Source organism: Prinia subflava, chromosome 1, assembly GCF_021018805.1.
Source record: "Prinia subflava isolate CZ2003 ecotype Zambia chromosome 1, Cam_Psub_1.2, whole genome shotgun sequence".
NCBI classification, from domain to species: domain Eukaryota; kingdom Metazoa; phylum Chordata; class Aves; order Passeriformes; family Cisticolidae; genus Prinia; species Prinia subflava.
In genome coordinates, this window is record NC_086247.1 from 42300559 (window position 1) to 42318010 (window position 17452).

General features: G+C 37.5%; 1 protein-coding gene across 2 annotated transcripts in view; it reads left to right on the top strand.

Annotated features, from left to right (window-relative positions):
* Positions 1–17452, top strand: part of PRKDC (protein kinase, DNA-activated, catalytic subunit) — an 81812-nt gene that overhangs the window by 17659 nt on the left and 46701 nt on the right. For both annotated transcript variants that reach the window (XM_063394508.1, XM_063394500.1), the window contains 17 exons: positions 1695–1785; positions 3047–3210; positions 3858–4010; positions 5258–5365; positions 6155–6381; positions 6806–6900; positions 7836–7935; positions 8895–9028; positions 9529–9789; positions 10775–11001; positions 11692–11900; positions 12024–12156; positions 13195–13353; positions 13511–13714; positions 15077–15262; positions 16200–16304; positions 17271–17438. In XM_063394508.1, the coding sequence (XP_063250578.1) occupies positions 1695–1785; positions 3047–3210; positions 3858–4010; positions 5258–5365; positions 6155–6381; positions 6806–6900; positions 7836–7935; positions 8895–9028; positions 9529–9789; positions 10775–11001; positions 11692–11900; positions 12024–12156; positions 13195–13353; positions 13511–13714; positions 15077–15262; positions 16200–16304; positions 17271–17438 (2724 nt within the window). The remainder of the gene's footprint in view (positions 1–1694; positions 1786–3046; positions 3211–3857; positions 4011–5257; positions 5366–6154; positions 6382–6805; positions 6901–7835; positions 7936–8894; positions 9029–9528; positions 9790–10774; positions 11002–11691; positions 11901–12023; positions 12157–13194; positions 13354–13510; positions 13715–15076; positions 15263–16199; positions 16305–17270; positions 17439–17452) is intronic.

Genomic DNA, 17452 nt, shown 5'->3' on the forward strand with positions numbered 1-17452 from the left:
AAGAAGCTGTTACATCAGTACAGCTGGAAAGATGTCATATTCAAGGGTGAGGATGGGAGTTAAGCAGGGAAGGAGGACTGAAGAAATCTTGTAAGTCAGTATCACTGCTAGACTGATAGATTATGGCAACAAAACTCTAACTCCCAACACCCAAAATCAGGTGCCAGCTTAGCCGCTTTGCAGTATGCAATATAGTTTTGTGAATGTTTAGGCATTTGAGGGATTTTCAATTGTCTTGTGGACAAGCTTTGAAGGCCAACGTATTACTTTGTCCAGTAGCCTCTCAGATGTAAATATAGTTTTATTTTTATATTTCAGTACACAAACTTGGAATAAACCTTCTTTAAGGTGTGGCATTATTAGTTACTCCTATATACAGAAGTCTGTTCAACGTGCTTGTCTTTAAACATATGATGCTCCTGGAGTGAGTCCAGTGGAGAGCTGCAAAAATGATTAAAGGACTGGAGCATCTCTTATGAGGAAAGACTAAGGGATTTCAGCCTGTTTGACCTGGAGAACTGAAAACTGAGAGGAGACCTCATCAATATCTATCAGTATCTGAAGGGAGGGTGACAAGAGGATGGGACCAGGCTCTTCTCGGTGGTGCCAAGCAATAGAACAAGAGGCAATGGGCAGAAACTGATGCTCAGGAAGTTCCATCTAATACGAGGAAGAACTTCTTTATTGTGTAGTGAATGAGCACTGGGACAGATTTCTCAGAGAAGTTATGGAGTATCCCTCACTGAGGTATTCTAGAACAGTCTGGATACAATCCTGTGCCTGTGCTCTAGGATGACCCTGCTTGAGAAAGGATGTTGGACCAGATGACCACCAGCAGCCCCTTCCAACCATAGCATTCTGTGATGCTATGAAACAAAATGAGTTAGTTTTATGTCCCATAGAGGCTGCTTCTGAAAATCAGTTTCCTGAGAGAGGCACTGCTTAGTCTGGAGAAAGGAGGCTCAAGGGAGACCGTATTGTTCTTTACAGCTATCTAAAAGGAGGTTGTAGCTAGGTGGGCGTCGGTCTCTCAGGTGTAACCAGCAATAGGACAAGAGCAAGTGGCCTCAGGTTTTGCCAGAGGAGCTTTAGATTGGATATTTGGAAAAATAATTTCAGAAAAGATGTTGTCAAGCATTGGAGCAGGCTACACAGGTAAGCAGTAGAATCACCATTCCTGAGGTGTTCAAAAACATGTGGGTGTGTCCCTTGAGGACATGGTTTGGTGATGAGCAAGGCAGGGCTGGGTTAATGGTTGGACTTGATGACTTTAGAGGTCTTTTCTAATCTAAATGATCCTGTGATTCTATATAGGTATAGGATCTAAACTTTAAGTTCTGGAATTAAAGCAAGTGAAAAGTGCAATTTTTGTTTTCTTCAGATTTGTTTCTGCTTTTTGCAGTGTTATGTCATTTTGTAGGTATGTGTTATCTGTGATAATAAAATTTTACTTTGGAAATGGTAACTGGGAGCTCACAAAATGCAATGAAAATGCTTTCCAGCCTTGCCCTCTTTTGTTTACTAAACCAAAGCTCCTCACTTGTTTGATGCAATTCTTCTCCTCTTGGTTTCATTTTACCTTCTTCATCTGTATTTAATATGAGCCATGAGACCTTCATTTACTCTGTAAACCAAATTACTTCTATATAGAAGTAACTGTTCTTTCACTGATATTAATCTGTTGAATTATTTAGGATAATAGTCCCTCCTTGGAAGCAGTAAGGACTAGAGTGGCACGCCTTCTTGGATCTTTGGGAGGGCAGATTAATCACAACTTAATTACAGGTGAGTATCCTGTCAAAAATATTTAAATGCCTCTGCTGTTTCTCTTGAAAGCAGATTTCATTAAGGCCTCAACATCACTTTCATATACCTGTTTTTGTTGCTTTCATTTTAACAAAATTACTTTTATTCAGTTCTGGAGTTTAGTAGAGCAAAAGTATTCACCAACTTCATATGAAGTAGGGGAAGTTTTTAGGAAACTACAGTTGAAAGAAAAAACTGTTTCTGAGTATATAAGTATATTCCACCCTTCACCCTCTGTCTGCAAAGCCATTTTAAAACTTTGCCCCAGTTTGTAGCTACTTAGTATTATTTCTACCTCTAGTACTGTTCTCAGTATTTAAGAACTGCAGTCATGAATTGTGTAAATCTCAACATGCTTACTTCTTCACTTATGAGTTTAAGATACATCATGCCTTTAGTATGTGTGGACAGTAGAGTTCCATTTGGGTACTCCTCAAAGAAAGACATTTTCTCACTTTCTCCGTGCAGTCCATGAACAAGCATTATCATTTAAATACTAAATATCATACAGTCTAATAAAAATGGAAAACAACAGTGTAAGTCCCTGACCATGAAATTCAAGGGATAAATTCTGCACAAAATTCAGTTAATCTGAAAATTAATGTAGTATTATTCATTTATTTCCCTTTCTTTGCATGCTTCTGTTTGTTTTGTCTGCCTTTCAATCAATTAAAAAAATCAACTTTCTTTCTGCCAAGTACTTCTCCGTTACTCAAAAATACTGGGGGAAAGTAGCCTTATTCAATGGAAATTAAATACAAAGTGTGATCAGATTCTGTTAACCAAATTTACAAATATGGGAATACAGGGAGAGAAAGGAGTAAGTATACCAGTTTTCCTTGGAGGAGATAGCTATAAATGGCTGTAAATGTAGGAATTTTCTATGCAATTGCAGGACTCAGTACGTTGGATCTTCTTGCCTGCTTGACCTTCAAGAGCATTCTGTAACATTAGAAGACAAATGCATTATATTGGATGTCTTACAGAAGTATTTTAGATCAAGTGTGATTCAATATCTTCTGGATTTATTTGTCTCCAAACTTAACCTGTATTGAAACTGGAGACTGCTGCAGTGCTCACTGAAACACTGGCTACTATTTTTTCAGTAGTTTATAAAACATTAACACTGCATGGCAATCTAACTGAAGCTGGAAGTCTACAGATTTTTTTGACTGAACTAAGTAAATGCTTGCTCTCTGTATATGGTATTAAGCTTGTTTTCATCTTCCAAATGCTTCAGCTACCTCTGCAGAAGAGATGATGAAGAAATGTGTATCCTGGGACACTGAGAAGCGCCTGAGCTTTGCTGTACCATTTGCAGATATGAAGCCTGTCATCTACTTGGATCTATTTTTGCCTCATGTGACTGAACTGGCTCTTTCTGCAAGTGACAGGCAAACAAAAGTATGGATTTTTTTTTCTACATCTTATTTTATGCTAGCCGATAAAATTGATAAAGTGTCTTCCTTGCTGCTGCCGACTGTTTTAATTAATTCATAGGTAGCAAATGCTTCTTTGGTGCCCTTTCATGATTACACCATTCTTAGTGTTTAGAAGCTAAGAGCAGAAATTGCTGTAAGCTCTGTTAGACAGCATTGTGCTTGATATAACATAAAAATGAATATTTTAAATAAGTGGATCTTTTTAAGCTAGTGTTGTTTGGCCTCCTTCTCAAGTCTATGAACTTGTGGGCTCAATCCAGCAGAGCACTTAAGCAAATATTTTGGTGCTGTGGTAGATTGGGATGTTAATACCCAAAACGAGTCCAGACTAGAGTTATCCTTAAAAACACTATGGGTGACTTATCTGATGATAAACTTTCTCCACCTGATATGTGACTGCCCATGAGAGAGACTAAAATATTAGGAAAAAGACCAGTTAGAATGTGTGTAAATTATTTCCATGGTCATGATCTGTTCCTGGAATGGTGATTTAGCATAGGTGTGATTTCTCAAGTACACCCTTTCATGTGACTCATTCTCTCCTGCCAACAATTTATTCTTCTCTGTGAAAGTAATTAAAGCATAACCAAAGGGATTTTTAAATTTCAGGTTGCAGCATGTGAGCTGCTACATGGCATAGTTACATATATGTTGGGGAAAGCCTCTCAGATGCCAGAAGGACGTCAGGGTCCCCCACCTATGTACCATTTACATCGGCGAGTATTTCCAGTACTGCTTCGTCTTGCTTGTGACATAGACCAGGTAAGCAGATTGATTTGTACAAATTTTGGCTTGTTCAGATACTCTTTAGTGTGGGCATTAATGAATCGTTTTATTTAGAAGTTTTCCTAACATGCTGGTTTGGGATTTTTTTTCTCCACATGTGGAGTATTTTGTAGGCTGAAATTCTATTCCATTCTAGGGAATGGATCGTCCATGGGAGTGGGGTCGAAACCTTTTCAGATACTGGTTTCAAATACTTGTATAATGCAGTGTAGTTCAGAGTACCTCAGAGGAGTGTACAAGAGAGATTCAGGTTTCATGGTTCACTCAGGGAGTTTGTGGCAGTAACCCTCTTTATCACCATTTTTAATTTCTGTAGTGTTTCAGTGATACGTTAATTGGAGGTGAAGTTGATGATTTTGATATTGAGTGTGCAAAGCTACAATCATGGGAAAAACATTTGGGAGAGAATTTGTAGCTGCCTCTTTGATACCTACAGTTGATACATTTCATTCAAACATTTGAACTTGGTGTTTCTCCTCCTTTGCACAAAACAGAACAGACACATAGTTTCATCTCCACTGAAATTACAGGGTTTTATGCCTTTTGAGACTGCTGTTTGGACCCTGGCATCCATATCTGTTTTTAGATCAAAGGGATTTTATATTCTATTAAGATAGACAGAAGTTACCAGTTTAGGTGAAAACTCTTTTTCTGGTGTGTGGCTGAACATAAACCGTAGGTAAATGATGTCTGGATTGGTCCAAGCCACGGGCACTGCACTTGAAGCGTGTGTATATGCATCAATAAGTGCATTTAGTGTTTCTTCCCTTCATGCTATAGTATGACAGTATTCAATCAGGTTGACTTACAGGTAGAATTGTTGAAATCCAGGATTTATTTAGATTAAAATTAGATTAAATTTAGATTAGTTAAATTAATGGTAAAGATAGATTTTTAGATCCCAATATAGATTAAGAAACAAACATCCCTGTTTCCCTGACTGTGCATTGGCACAACAGTCTGTGGCATGCAATGCTCTTTGTCTCAAAAGATATTACAGAAAGTAAGCTTGGAGGTCATTGAGACTAGCTGAATAGAAAGGATCTAATCCATTTTAATTGTCTGGGTTTTTTTTGATCCTTAATATGAGAATGCAATATGAAATTGGTAATTCATTTTATAGGCTATTTTTCAGAGTACTGGTTTTTTTCTTACATATTAATAGCAAAGTATCATGGAAATGTGTTAATCCTAGACATGTAGTTAACGTTTGCTGTTTTCAGGTGGCAAGACAGTTGTATGAACCTTTAGTCATGCAACTCATTCACTGGTTTACCAACAACAAAAAATTTGAGAGTCAAGATACAGTGGCATTCCTGGAAGCTATCCTGGTAGGTCATAAGTCTTTCCTCTCTTTTCTCTGTGCCATGTGACTTCATTTTTAACTAGCATCATTTTACTGCTGAAGTGACCAGGAACACATGAGCAGATAGCATGGCCCCTTAACTATTTGAAAGAAAGAAAATGGTTGGTTTTTAATTTACTTTCTAGTAATCATTTCATATTTCTTAACAGAGATTTTGATGATGGATTTCTCTTTCTTTGGTATTCTCAAAATGTAGGTATATCATCTTCAGATAAATGAAACACTCTTTATCATCAGGGTGAGCTAGGAGCAACTGAAGCACATTCACCATTCATCCTTTGGAATGCCTTTGTTGTGTGCTTGATTTTTCTCTAAGTATCTTTGCCTTCACCAGGTGCAAAAGTCTTGCATTTAAAACTAGCTTTTGCACTGTACAGAAGTGGTTGGAGGCAAGGTAGGTCAAGAGGATTGGAGTACATTTTTTAATGAAGGTCAGTGTAGTCACACAACTTCTAACACAGAGGAAGCACACCCATCAGAAAATGAAGTGACTTAGACAAGACTCCTACACTGATAGCTGAGACAGGAATAGAAATCCAGATCTTTGAACTGTAATTCAGCACTGTGAGGTCTGAAAGTTCTGCCCTTCCCTTGGACAATAGCAATTTTGAACTTTGTTAATTTCTGGTAAACTGTGAATACAGTTTTTTAATTTGCAAATAATGCAGTGTAGATAAGTTGCTATAACACTGCATGGAGACAATGGCAGGGGTTTTTCTTGTTCTTGAGATGAAATAACCTTGTGTAATTTCAGAGTGGCATAGTGGATCCAGTTGACAGCACTTTGAGAGATTTCTGTGGTCAGTGCATACGAGAATTTTTGAAATGGTCTATCAAGCAGACAACACCAAGACAGCAGGAGGAAAGCCCAGCAAACACCAAGTCTCTTTTTAAACGGTTGTACAGTCTTGCACTTCACCCCAGTGCTTTCAAGAGGCTGGGTGCAGCACTTGCTTTTAACAGTATCTACAGAGAATTCAGGTGAGCAAGCAGAACTTGAAAGAGTAACTAACTTGGCCTAAAGGTTCATTGAGATAAAGCGTTAATTGTACAGCTCGAATAGTCATCCACTGACACTCCTTCTGGTAATGTAGGTGATAGCTGTAAAATTCAGTCACTCAGCTTATTTTTAATAATAACTGTGTTGTTTGGGCTTTCTGTCTGTGTGAAATGTGTAAAATAATTTTTCTTCACAAGTTTATAAGAAATTTTTAGCCTTTTCAGGATGCTCAGCAAATTTCACTGCTATTTTTTAAACTGGTTTAGATATACTTTTTTTGTGCAAACATTTTTTTTTGCAGTCTAACTCTGCAGTATTTAATTTGGTGGGTTTTAATTAGGATTTTACATTTAGTGCTTCTTCTACTCATGTTTCTCATGGGGTTTTTTTCCTGTTTTTTTAAAGGGAAGAAAATTCTCTGGTGGAGCAGTTCGTATTTGAAGCACTGGTTGTTTTTGTGGAAAGCCTGGCTTTAGCCCATACAGATGAGAAGTCATTAGGTGATCTATGTTAATTAACTATGGAATGAAGAAAAAAGTTACTTTGTTAAATCTTGGGTTAAAAAAGAAAAACTGTAACTGTAAGAAAAGTACATTTGCTTACTTTTGCAACAAAGGAAGAATTATTTTTCATTATCAGTAGAGAGGTCATTTGATATCTAGTTGGGGACTCCTTGAACATACTCCTTGCAGTGTATAAAGGTGGAATATTTTGAGCCCAGGAGAAAGAACCTTTTCATATTTATGATGATTTGCAGTTTTGTAATAATACTAAAAAGGCTGGTGGTGCATAAGATTTGAGTTGTGGTTTTGCAGTTACATGGTATAAAAAAATGTAGCTTAATGAGAATCAGTCTATTCTTATATAACAAGCAAATGCTCCAAAAATTGTCATTTTGATATATTCTATTAAATATTTCCACTATTTTGTGATACCTTTTCATCATGGTCCTGTCATTCTTTACAACAGTATTTAGGTGTGTGAAGAATCTGTGCCATCTTTCACAGTACTAATGATTCTTCAGTAAACCTACTTTTCTCTCCTTTTTTCCATGGTCTTTCATTGATTAATAGTAATTAGAACACAAAGCCAAAAGTTGGCATAACAGAACTTAACTTCTTTCAGAGGAAAAGTTCAGGATATGGTAGAAGTGTCCCCAGAGGAATTACTCACATGGGAAAATTTTACAGTTTCTCTAGGCATGATAAGAGAAAGTAGAATGCACAGTTTTATACCAAAGGCCTCAGGCTTGGCTCAGGCCAAGCTGACCTGACTGTGTTTTGTGATTTTTGTTCAGCACCTTGGAAAAATTTACTGTAGAAGCATAGAGTAGTGGAGCTGGCAGACATTATTATCTGTATAAGTCTCTTGCACCATGGCTGCAGTGCAAATTACAGGCATTTTTTTAGAGATGTCAATTCTCTCTCTCCAACAGGTACTGCCCAGCAGTGCTGTGATGCTCTTAATCACCTGAAGCGCATAATCAAGCATAAAGCACCTTCTCTGAACAAGGAAGGAAAGCGGCGGGTGCCACGGTCAGCTATTTGCATTTATTTCCATACTGCATTTCAAGAAACATTATCAGTACTTCCATTAAATACTTAGGATTCTGAATGAGAATTTCATCCAGTGACAATTGCTGATACAGACCTCCTGATGTGTCTGTTGAACCAATGGTGGGAAAACACTGGACATAATATGAGAGGAGCATGATTCTCTCTTCCAGCATGGTGAACTTGATTTAGTTCACCATGCTGGAACATGCTGGAATTTAGATTTAATCTAAGTCTAGAAGAGAATTCTAGAAGAGCATGTTTCCCTCACAGCAGTGTATATAATAACATCAGCACAGCTGCTACAAAGCACTTGGGGGGAACTCCTCCAAAGCCTTTCTTACTGTTGTTAAATGTCAGGAGAAGCAGGACAAACTGCAACAGGATGATCAGCAATTAAGGAGAGGAAGCAAAAAAGGTAAAAGAAGCAAAAATGGATCCAGTATCAGGATGGATGAAGCTCTGAGTCACCTAGCTGACCCTGATTTGATCAGGAGGTTGGACTCCTTAGTGCCCTTTTTACCTAAATTATCATGTGATCTTAAAGAAACTGGCAAGTGGGGTTTAGATTTGGGTCACATTGGTGTGGCATTCGATGAGTTACGAGACTGGATAATTATGGGGATGGAGAAAAATGTTGCAGGCTTATTTAATCTCCATTTTTCTCTTTGAGTTTACAAAAAGAAGGGAAGATACCTGCTTCTGCATTTAAAATTGTTTTCCACAAGGACTATGCTTTGGGGATCCCAAGTAGAATGAGGAGAAGGGAAAGCAGTGAAGAACTGAAGAAGGGAAGAACTCTTCCCTGTAGTGCAGATGGGTTGTAGTTAGATAACAGGAATTCACAGTGCTCATGGAACATTTTGATTTTTTTCAACTGAAAGACTATTGCTTCTTGGTAGATGTCAAGAGGACTGTTAATCCCTAATGTTTGTGTGCAGGGGATTCCCAGCTACTAAATCCGTGTGCCTTGAGGATGTTGTCATGTGGCTCTTAGTGCAGTGTGGGCGACCTCAGACAGAGTGCCGGCATAAAGCCATGGAGCTCTTCTATGAATTTGTTCCTTTGTTACCAGGTATTTCAGTCACAGTGCACTGTTACCTTTGCTTTCTGCATTCTTTGCATGCCTTCCTTCTGTGTTTTCTATGCAAGGTAGTATTTACAAGTAAATATCTGTGTACTCAGCGTTGTTAAATAGAAACTGAGTTGTTGCTTATGTTACAAATTGAGTACTGTGAGAACCTCAGGGTTTGAGGGATGCTTTTGGGCATAGAAGAGGCTTTTATTGCAGACTTAATTTCAGGCCCAAAACTGCTGTTGTGTATCCAGCTAAAAAAAGAGAAATTTGTTGTTGGGGATCTGTGAATGTCTTAAAAATTGGCCTCTTCCTTACAGAAGGAAGAGAAATGTGGGAATTTTAGGAATGTGACCAAAGCTAAACCAGAACCAATACCTTCTCTGCTAGAAGGCGTAGTTTAAATTATGAAGTTGTTAGTGCATTTGCTTCTAGTTCCTTGCTTGTTTGAGATGTGTTTTTCCTAGGAAATTTATATTTCTGTTTTTATTTCTTGTCAGGAAACAGGTCTCCATCTTCTTGGCTGGCTGAGACTCTAAAAAACAGAGGTGTTTCTTTTCTCATTAATAAATTTGAAGGAGGTGGCACCGATGCCAGAAGTCCATCTGGGATCCTTTCTCGGCCAACTCTGCGTGGCATGCAGGAACCCTTCAGTTTGCAGGCTGTCATGCAGTGGATGGACATGTTCTTAGCAGCACTGGATTGCTACAATACATTCTTTGAGCTGCAGATGATCAAACCTTATGAAGTGTTGGGTGAGGGTGAGTGATTAACTGTTGCATCAGGTTCATTCATGTGTGTTACACAAAGCCCACCCAAGATGAGTTCTTAACTTGGAATTGAACGTAGAATAGATGGTTTTACAAACTCTCCCAAAGTTTTCCAGTGACAGTTGGAATGGAATGGGAGTTGTTTCATGAAATACTGTGTATCCTAAAATGTTTCCATCTAGCCCTAGAAATACATCCTTGCATTTCTGAGTCATCACTTACCAGCAACTTCTTTTACTCTGTCTCATCTTCAAAAAATATTCTGTACAGCCCACAAAACCAGTAGATTTTTTTTCATATTTTTCTTGAAATCCTTCTAAAGCTTTTTACCTGCTCTTTATTAATTTCTGGAGGAAGCTATCAGAAAACAATGAAAGAAGACCCCTACATATTACCTTTCTTCAGGTCCTAATGTGTCAACTACATGAGGTCCAAAAGCTGTGTTTGAATTTTGGTCAGGTGAAATAGTAACACCTTGTGTAGCCACTGGGTCTCCCAAAAAGTTTTTCTTTCAATTATTCTTGCAAGCCTAAACAAAATGCTTTAGTTCAGCAATAGTACAGTTTCATAGTCTTGTACAAGTTCCAGGTGGTCTGTCTGTCAGTGTTATATCTGTCTTGGTTTAAAACAATACTGTAAGATCATTGTTGGATGCAGCTAACATAGGGCTAAGTCATTCAAAACTAGGGATTTAAAGTTTTTATGCATTTTATTACATAAGCCTAAATCATTGTCATTGTTAATAAATGCTTGTAGTGGTGAATTTCTAGAGTGATCACTAAGTACAACTGTCCTGCTATTCTATTGCCCAGAATGGTAATATTTAGAACTGGCAGAGAGCTTTCAGAAAACATTAGTGTGAGTTGTTCCTCTTTCTGTTTGTCACCTCAGTTTGACTGTTTCTTCCAAGCACGAAACAATGTATTTTTTAATTGAGAGCTGCTGTATCATTTCAATTTCGTGTAATTCTTTCTAGGTGTAAATAAAAGTTCCTTGTTCTTGGAAGCTGTGCAGTTCTTCCTTGACACAATTGCTTTGCACGATATCCATGCAGCAGAGCAGTGCTTTGGGTGCAGTTTGAAAGGCAGCATGTTCAGCCCTCAGGAAAGGGACATGTACAACTACAGCAAGTGCACCATTATCGTCCGCATCATGGAGTTTGTCACCGTCATCCTGGAAATGTGCCAGCAGGATTTCTGGAAGGTAGGCTCTGAAATCTGTAGTGGATTAAGGATACAAATTTTGTGTGTAGTTAAATATATGTGTTCTGTATATGGAGTACTTGCAGTGAATATTTCCTGTATGATTGCTGATGGCTTTAAATGTGTGGAGGTGGTGTGGTAGCTGCTTAAAAGGCAGAAGGAATTGACACAATCTGCCTTTCTTGAATTCAGATAGATTTTCAGGTTTCTCTATTTGCCTTTCTCTATTTGTCTCTCTATTTGATGCAATATAAGCCATATTTAACTTTATAAAGTACATTACGTTATTGTACTCCTTCCTATTGAGTCTGTTAGGAAATTTACACTGCCAGGTTTAGTTCTGAGGCTGTGATTGTCTCACGAGCAAATCTCTGATAGTGTGTGCAGAGATGCACATCAGGATTTACTACAGGTTTATAGTCAAGACTGAAACAGGCCTATGTGCTTTAAAAGATCTAACTTGCAGTTTGCTGTGATAGCATATATACTATGTCTGTGTTTATTGTTACCTAATTTCTGTGCATTAGCATAAATGATTGAAAGTCAGATATTTCAATAGATAAAATCAGCAAGAATAGTTACTGTTTCATGTTTGGTTTCATCTGAGATAGGATTAATGGTAAGTTAAGAATTAAACAGAGAAATTTGAACTAATTTTTCAAGTTTTTGTGTTTATTTTTTTTCTTTCTAGGTGCTTGAGAAGCAGCTGCTAAATGCAAGCTTTATAGAGCTTGTGGTGATGACAGTGTGTGATCCATCACACGTAGGCTTTAACACAGCTGATGTGCAAGTCATGAAAAACCTCCCAGATATCTCAGTGAGACTCATGAAGGCTCTGGTGAAATCTCCCTATCAGGAATCTTTGAAACTGTGCCTTAAAAAGAGAATCACCCTGCAGAGGTAAGTAGGGCCTTTCTGGTAAGCATGGGTCCAGAACAAACCCTCGCCATGAGAAATGGAAGTATATATATTGTTGTCTGTGGATGCACTAATGTAATATTATTGCTTCTCTTTCCCCTCTAGCCTTGAGGACCTTTGTTCTGTTGATCTGTTTAATTCAGAGGCACGTTTGGATCAAGTTAGGTTTAGTGCTGTCTTTTCTGCCTGCAAACAACTCCAGAAATCTGGACTGCTTCATTCTGTTCTTCATGGTCAGGTAATTGTTAATACAGAAAATAATAGTGAACATTTGTACATTGTAAAGAGCTTTTCCTGTGTAAAACACCAGGATAAAAAACAGAGAACAGATCAGATGAAGTTGTTTAAAATGAGATCAACAGTGAAGAGCTAGTGTTGAATGGGATCAAAAATAAATGTTTTATGGTTATTCTGCAAATCTGAGTAGCACAGTACTGAGGCTTGAACAACAATAATTATGGTAGTCTTTCTCTGGTTGGCTCCAGACACTGGAAATCAGAATGTGGATTTTCTAATTTCCTTTAAGTGAGCTTTGCAAGATTGAAGGCTCAAAAAATCATGATTAACTATCCTATAAAGGAGGCATTTTTTAGCAACTTTTACACAGACACCATTCAAAGTGATGAGGGAAATTAGAAAAGGAATATTTCCTGACTGATCAGAATGGGTCTGAGTTACAGGTAAACAGGATAGAGATGTTTGAAGTGTGAGGATGTAGACTATACTACTCGAATTCCTTCCACTAAGTTTCTGATTGTAGTAAATCTCTACTTTGGGCAATTGAAGAAACAGGTTATGCAAAAGCCACAAAGACTGAGAATTTTTGAATAAGGTTGTAACAAGGCTGAGCAAAGCTAACAAGTAACAAAATATATAATTTCTGTGTGCTATCCATTCTCTATGTCAACAAAATCTAGACATGTGATTGCAGTATATTGATAATCAAGGAGCTGTGTGGTTTGCCTCTTGTGTCTCATTCATCCTAATTTAGCTGTTCATTTTACTTTTGTAGTCAAGTAAACCTAACAAGATGGAGGAGGATCAGAATATTTTAAACATATTTTAGTTACTTTCAGTTTGTTCTGAACTTTATACACAATAGGGTTGTCTTATTTAAAATCTGATCCCCGAGTTAGAAAGGTGTCTTGTCATGGTATATTTGCATTGCTTTATGAGGAAATTATCTGGAGTTCAAGTGTTTTAATTAACTGTACAGATGGATTGGAAGCCTTTTTTCAGCTTTTATTGATTGTCACTTCTTTGTTGGCTTCCATAGGATGAAGGGTCTCATTTCTCAGTTGGCTCCAAGCTTCTTTCAGTTGTTTATAAAGGCATTGCACCTGGTGGTGAAAGGATCTCTCTTCCATCCTTGGACATCAGCAGTAAGAGATTAGCTGATAGTCTTCTGCAGCTGGCCTTTGCTATTGATGAGCAGGTAGGATGTGGCTCTCCAGTTACAATCCTTAAAATAAACAAAAGAAAAAAGTTTGGGGTGGGATCTTGAAAAAAAAATTCATGTGCTTTTCTAAGAAATTTCTTAGTGAAATGTGATGTCCTTGAAATAACTCTTGTCTCTATACCTTGATTTTCAGTGTGAGGAGCTAGTAAGTCTGCTGTTGAACACAGTAGTGTTATCTGTGCCACTATCAGGAGCCTCCCAGAACCACCTGATGAATTTCTCTCATGGACAGTATTTCTACAGCCTGTTCTCAGAAACCATCAATCAGCAGCTATTGAAAAACCTGGATGTGATAATAGTCCGTCTTATGGAATCATCTGTCAGCAACCCTCAAATGGTATTGGACTTATTCTTTAAAAGCACAAAGTCACAAGGGAGTATTAGAAGTAACAATTTTATTCTTGTTTTTAGAGGTGAAGTAAAAAGTGCATTGGGCATTGATAGTTTTTGGCTGAGCTTCGGGGTTTTTCTTGTCTTGACCTACTGGTGCTACCCTCATGATCTGTGGCAAGAGTATCACTGCATGATACTCTGTGATCTCAGATCAAACTGAGTGGAAAGTGCTTACCTGTTACTTATCCTGAAATCTATGTATTTCAGAATGTCTTTGCGTAGTACTTCAGATCAAAAATGTCCTTTCAAAGGAGGGACCCATTTACTGTGCTTTTCATTTCAGAATGGTCCCAGAGCATGTGACTTGGATTTATTTTGGATGAAACTAAACTGAAAACAAACTCCAACTACTAATGGGCATTTAGTCCACAGGACTAGGGTAGAGATAGATCAGAGTATTAAAAAGAGAGACATACACATACACAACTCTCCTGAGCTGAAAGAAATACGGGATATTTTGCCGTGTACTCAGTCTCAGCACTGCTTGTTTGGCTCAGCAGACTTCTTCCTGTTTGTCTACAGCACTTAAAGAACTCAGTGCCATGAAGGAAACTTGGAACTGAGAAATGTTCCTTCAGTGCTTCTGACAAACAGAAGGGTCAAAAAGATCAAAAGTCTGCTTTTCCTTTTGATTGAAAAGATGCTCAGCAAAGTAGAATCATCCTTTAGAAATAATTGGCTCTTTTATAATCCAGAGTGTTATGCTTAGGTGTGCTGCATCCAAGTAGTAGTTTAAAAGACTTGCAGCATCATTTTTGGTGATACCAAAAACTGTTAAATTAGACTTTAGAGGAATATGTATGTTTTAATAAGCTGTTTCTGGTGATGATTATTTTGTGTTTCCTGTGCCAAGCATGCCGCAATACATTAATTCTTCTAAGTGTATCTGATAGATGATGGTGACTATTTGTTTTTGAAGGAGAGAGATTTCATGCATACCTAGTTCATACCTGCTATGCAATTTCAGAATGGATTTGAATAAGTTAGCATGTGTTTTTTCAACTTCACACTAACTAAAATTATTGAATATTGATCTTTGTTCTGGATTATCATTTATTTCTCCATATATACACAAAAGGCATTGCAACTAAGTACTGCATTGTATTGTGAAACAGGAGGAAATTGGAGAGATGTCCTTTTTTTTGAGAAGTGTGTGTTTTTAATTTCCTGCAGAGACATTTCTTCTGGATCCCTTTGAGATTTAAATCTAGCGTTGCTTTGTGTTTATGACTGCCAATACCACTGGAGTGATCGTATATCCTTTCATTTCGGGTGCAAGAACTTTATCTGTTGCTCTTCCTTGCAGATTGGGAGCATTTTGAATGGCATGTTAGATCAGAGCTTTAGGGACCGTGCTGTGCGCAAGCAGCAAGGAGCAAAACTGGTGACAGCTGTGCTGAGGAACTGGGAGAAACTGGACAGCTGGTGGGCCAAAGGTTCATCTGCTGAGAGCAAAATGGCAGTCTTGACCCTGCTGACAAAGGTTCTGCAGGTATGTACTGCTTTATAACATTCAGGTAACCTTGCTAGTTCTGTAGGAACTGCATTGTGTTTTCAAGAAATGCTGTTCAAGTCAAATGTTTTATATTTGGGAAAAGAAAATAAAAAAGAAAAGTTGGACAATGTTAGAATCTGGGTGTTTTTATTAGCAAAGTACAAAAAAATTTGGGGCAGGTAGAAAAAACTACATACTGCTCTTCTTCCCCCCTACTCCCTTTTTTTTTTTTCAACTGTTCTCATGTTTTAGCTGCCTGTTTTCCTTTTGGAGAGCTGGTACAAGTACAGAGAGGGAACTCTGAGTAGCCTCTGCTAATATTCTTTGTCATGTTGGCACCAGAAAGTCACAGTGGAGAAGTTCTACCCATATTAACAAACTGCAGAATTATCTTTGCTTTAAACACTTAATTTCTGTGACATTGAGATTTTGGTCTGGGTTTTTTTTCTCTATTTTGAAAACATAATTATCTACTTATCCTTTTGGAATTTTTGTAGGAACTTGTAAAAAGTAGTTGTACACAAATATACTCCAAGTTCAACTGTTGAGCATATTTTTTATTCTTTATAATTAATTATTTGAAACTTGAGTTGTTTTAAAGGTATGTATTAGGACACAGAATGTGAGCTGTATTGCTGTATTAGCTGGCACTGAAATGACCAGTAGGAAATTTGGCTTTCTGAAGGAGATTAATATTTTTTTGAATTGATAAATACCCAACATTATGATTTTGTTTGTACTGTGTAGGAGCTTTTATAGTTCTTCTCTTAAAATTAAAATCACTCCGTATGTGTTTTCTGTTGATTCAGTATATTTTTTCAAATAAATAATTCTATAGCTCAAGGGCTTTTTATTATTCTTTAATACAAATCTCTTTAACTCGTTAAAAAAAAAACCTTGAACTGATTTTTTTTAATTTCTTCTGTCTTTCCAGATAGACTCTTCAGTTTCTTTCAATACCAATCATGAAGCATTTACAGCTGTTTTTAATACCTATACCAGTCTACTTAATGATCAGAATTTAGGCTTAAATCTTAAGGTAAATTGCTCACTTTAACAGCTTCCCCACCCTCCCTAGATTAGAATGTTAGTTGTTCATGGAATTCTCTGTTACTTGGCTTAATTTTTATCACAGACTTCTGGGTTTTTATACTTCTGTTAAACATCCTGAAACTTGTAAATCATTCTTTTTGTTCTTCAGACAGAAGGCACTATCACAGATGCCATGCTTTAGTTTAAGGTGTTCTTTTTTTTCCCTTGATCAGAAGAAGGGAATATAATTGTTAGGAAAAAAATTAGCATCACTTGTAAGTTGTCTTGAGCTCCCAAGTGTTCATTTGAGAAATGACAGCTAATCAGGCTTTTAACAAGGAGTGACATTTCCTGCAGTTCCAATTAGGAACATTTGTCATGGTTTTAACATCCGTGTCTGCACCAGTACTAATGGAGTAGCTGCTATATGCAGCTTGGTCAGGAGAGGGAGATAAAGTACTGCAGACTGAAAGTGGAAGTTACAAAAGACGCTGGTTGCACTAGAATAATAAAAAAATTGTACTTAGGAAAGTTCTGTGTAGTTGCTTCTCAGCCAGCCTGCCTTTAATTAGGCAGAGTTTTGTACTTCCCTATGTGTTCAAAATAAATAAAGTTTGGGATTTTGCTTTAGCTACAAGGTGATCCATTAAATCAGTGACTTGTGTGAGAGTGAACGCTTGCTTAAAAGAACAGTGAGATATTATTCATAGCCATGTCAGCCATGAGATATTAATTAGCTTTAACTCTCATTCAGCAGTGACATGAGAGTTAAAAGCTGTTTTCTGATCCAGCAGCTGGAAGGAAGAGCAGCTACACAATATGTAGTACACTGAGCCATTGAATCAGTAACAGTCACTGCTGCTGTTTTGTGGTCCTATTCAGCTGGCTTCATAGTTAGGGAATAACTTATTTTTATAGTGTGAAACTATCTTTTTAATGTATGTTTGTTTGTTTGTTTGTTTGTTTTCTTCAGGGCCAAGCAGTGATAATTCTCCCATTCTTCACTAATTTGACAGGAGAAAAGCTTAATGACCTTAAGAATGCTCTGGATCAATTTGTAGCTTTCAATTTTCCCATGAGGTCTGATGAGTTTCCCAAAGGAACTTTGAAGCACAATAACTATGTAGACTGCACTAAGAAGGTCAGTATTTTTGA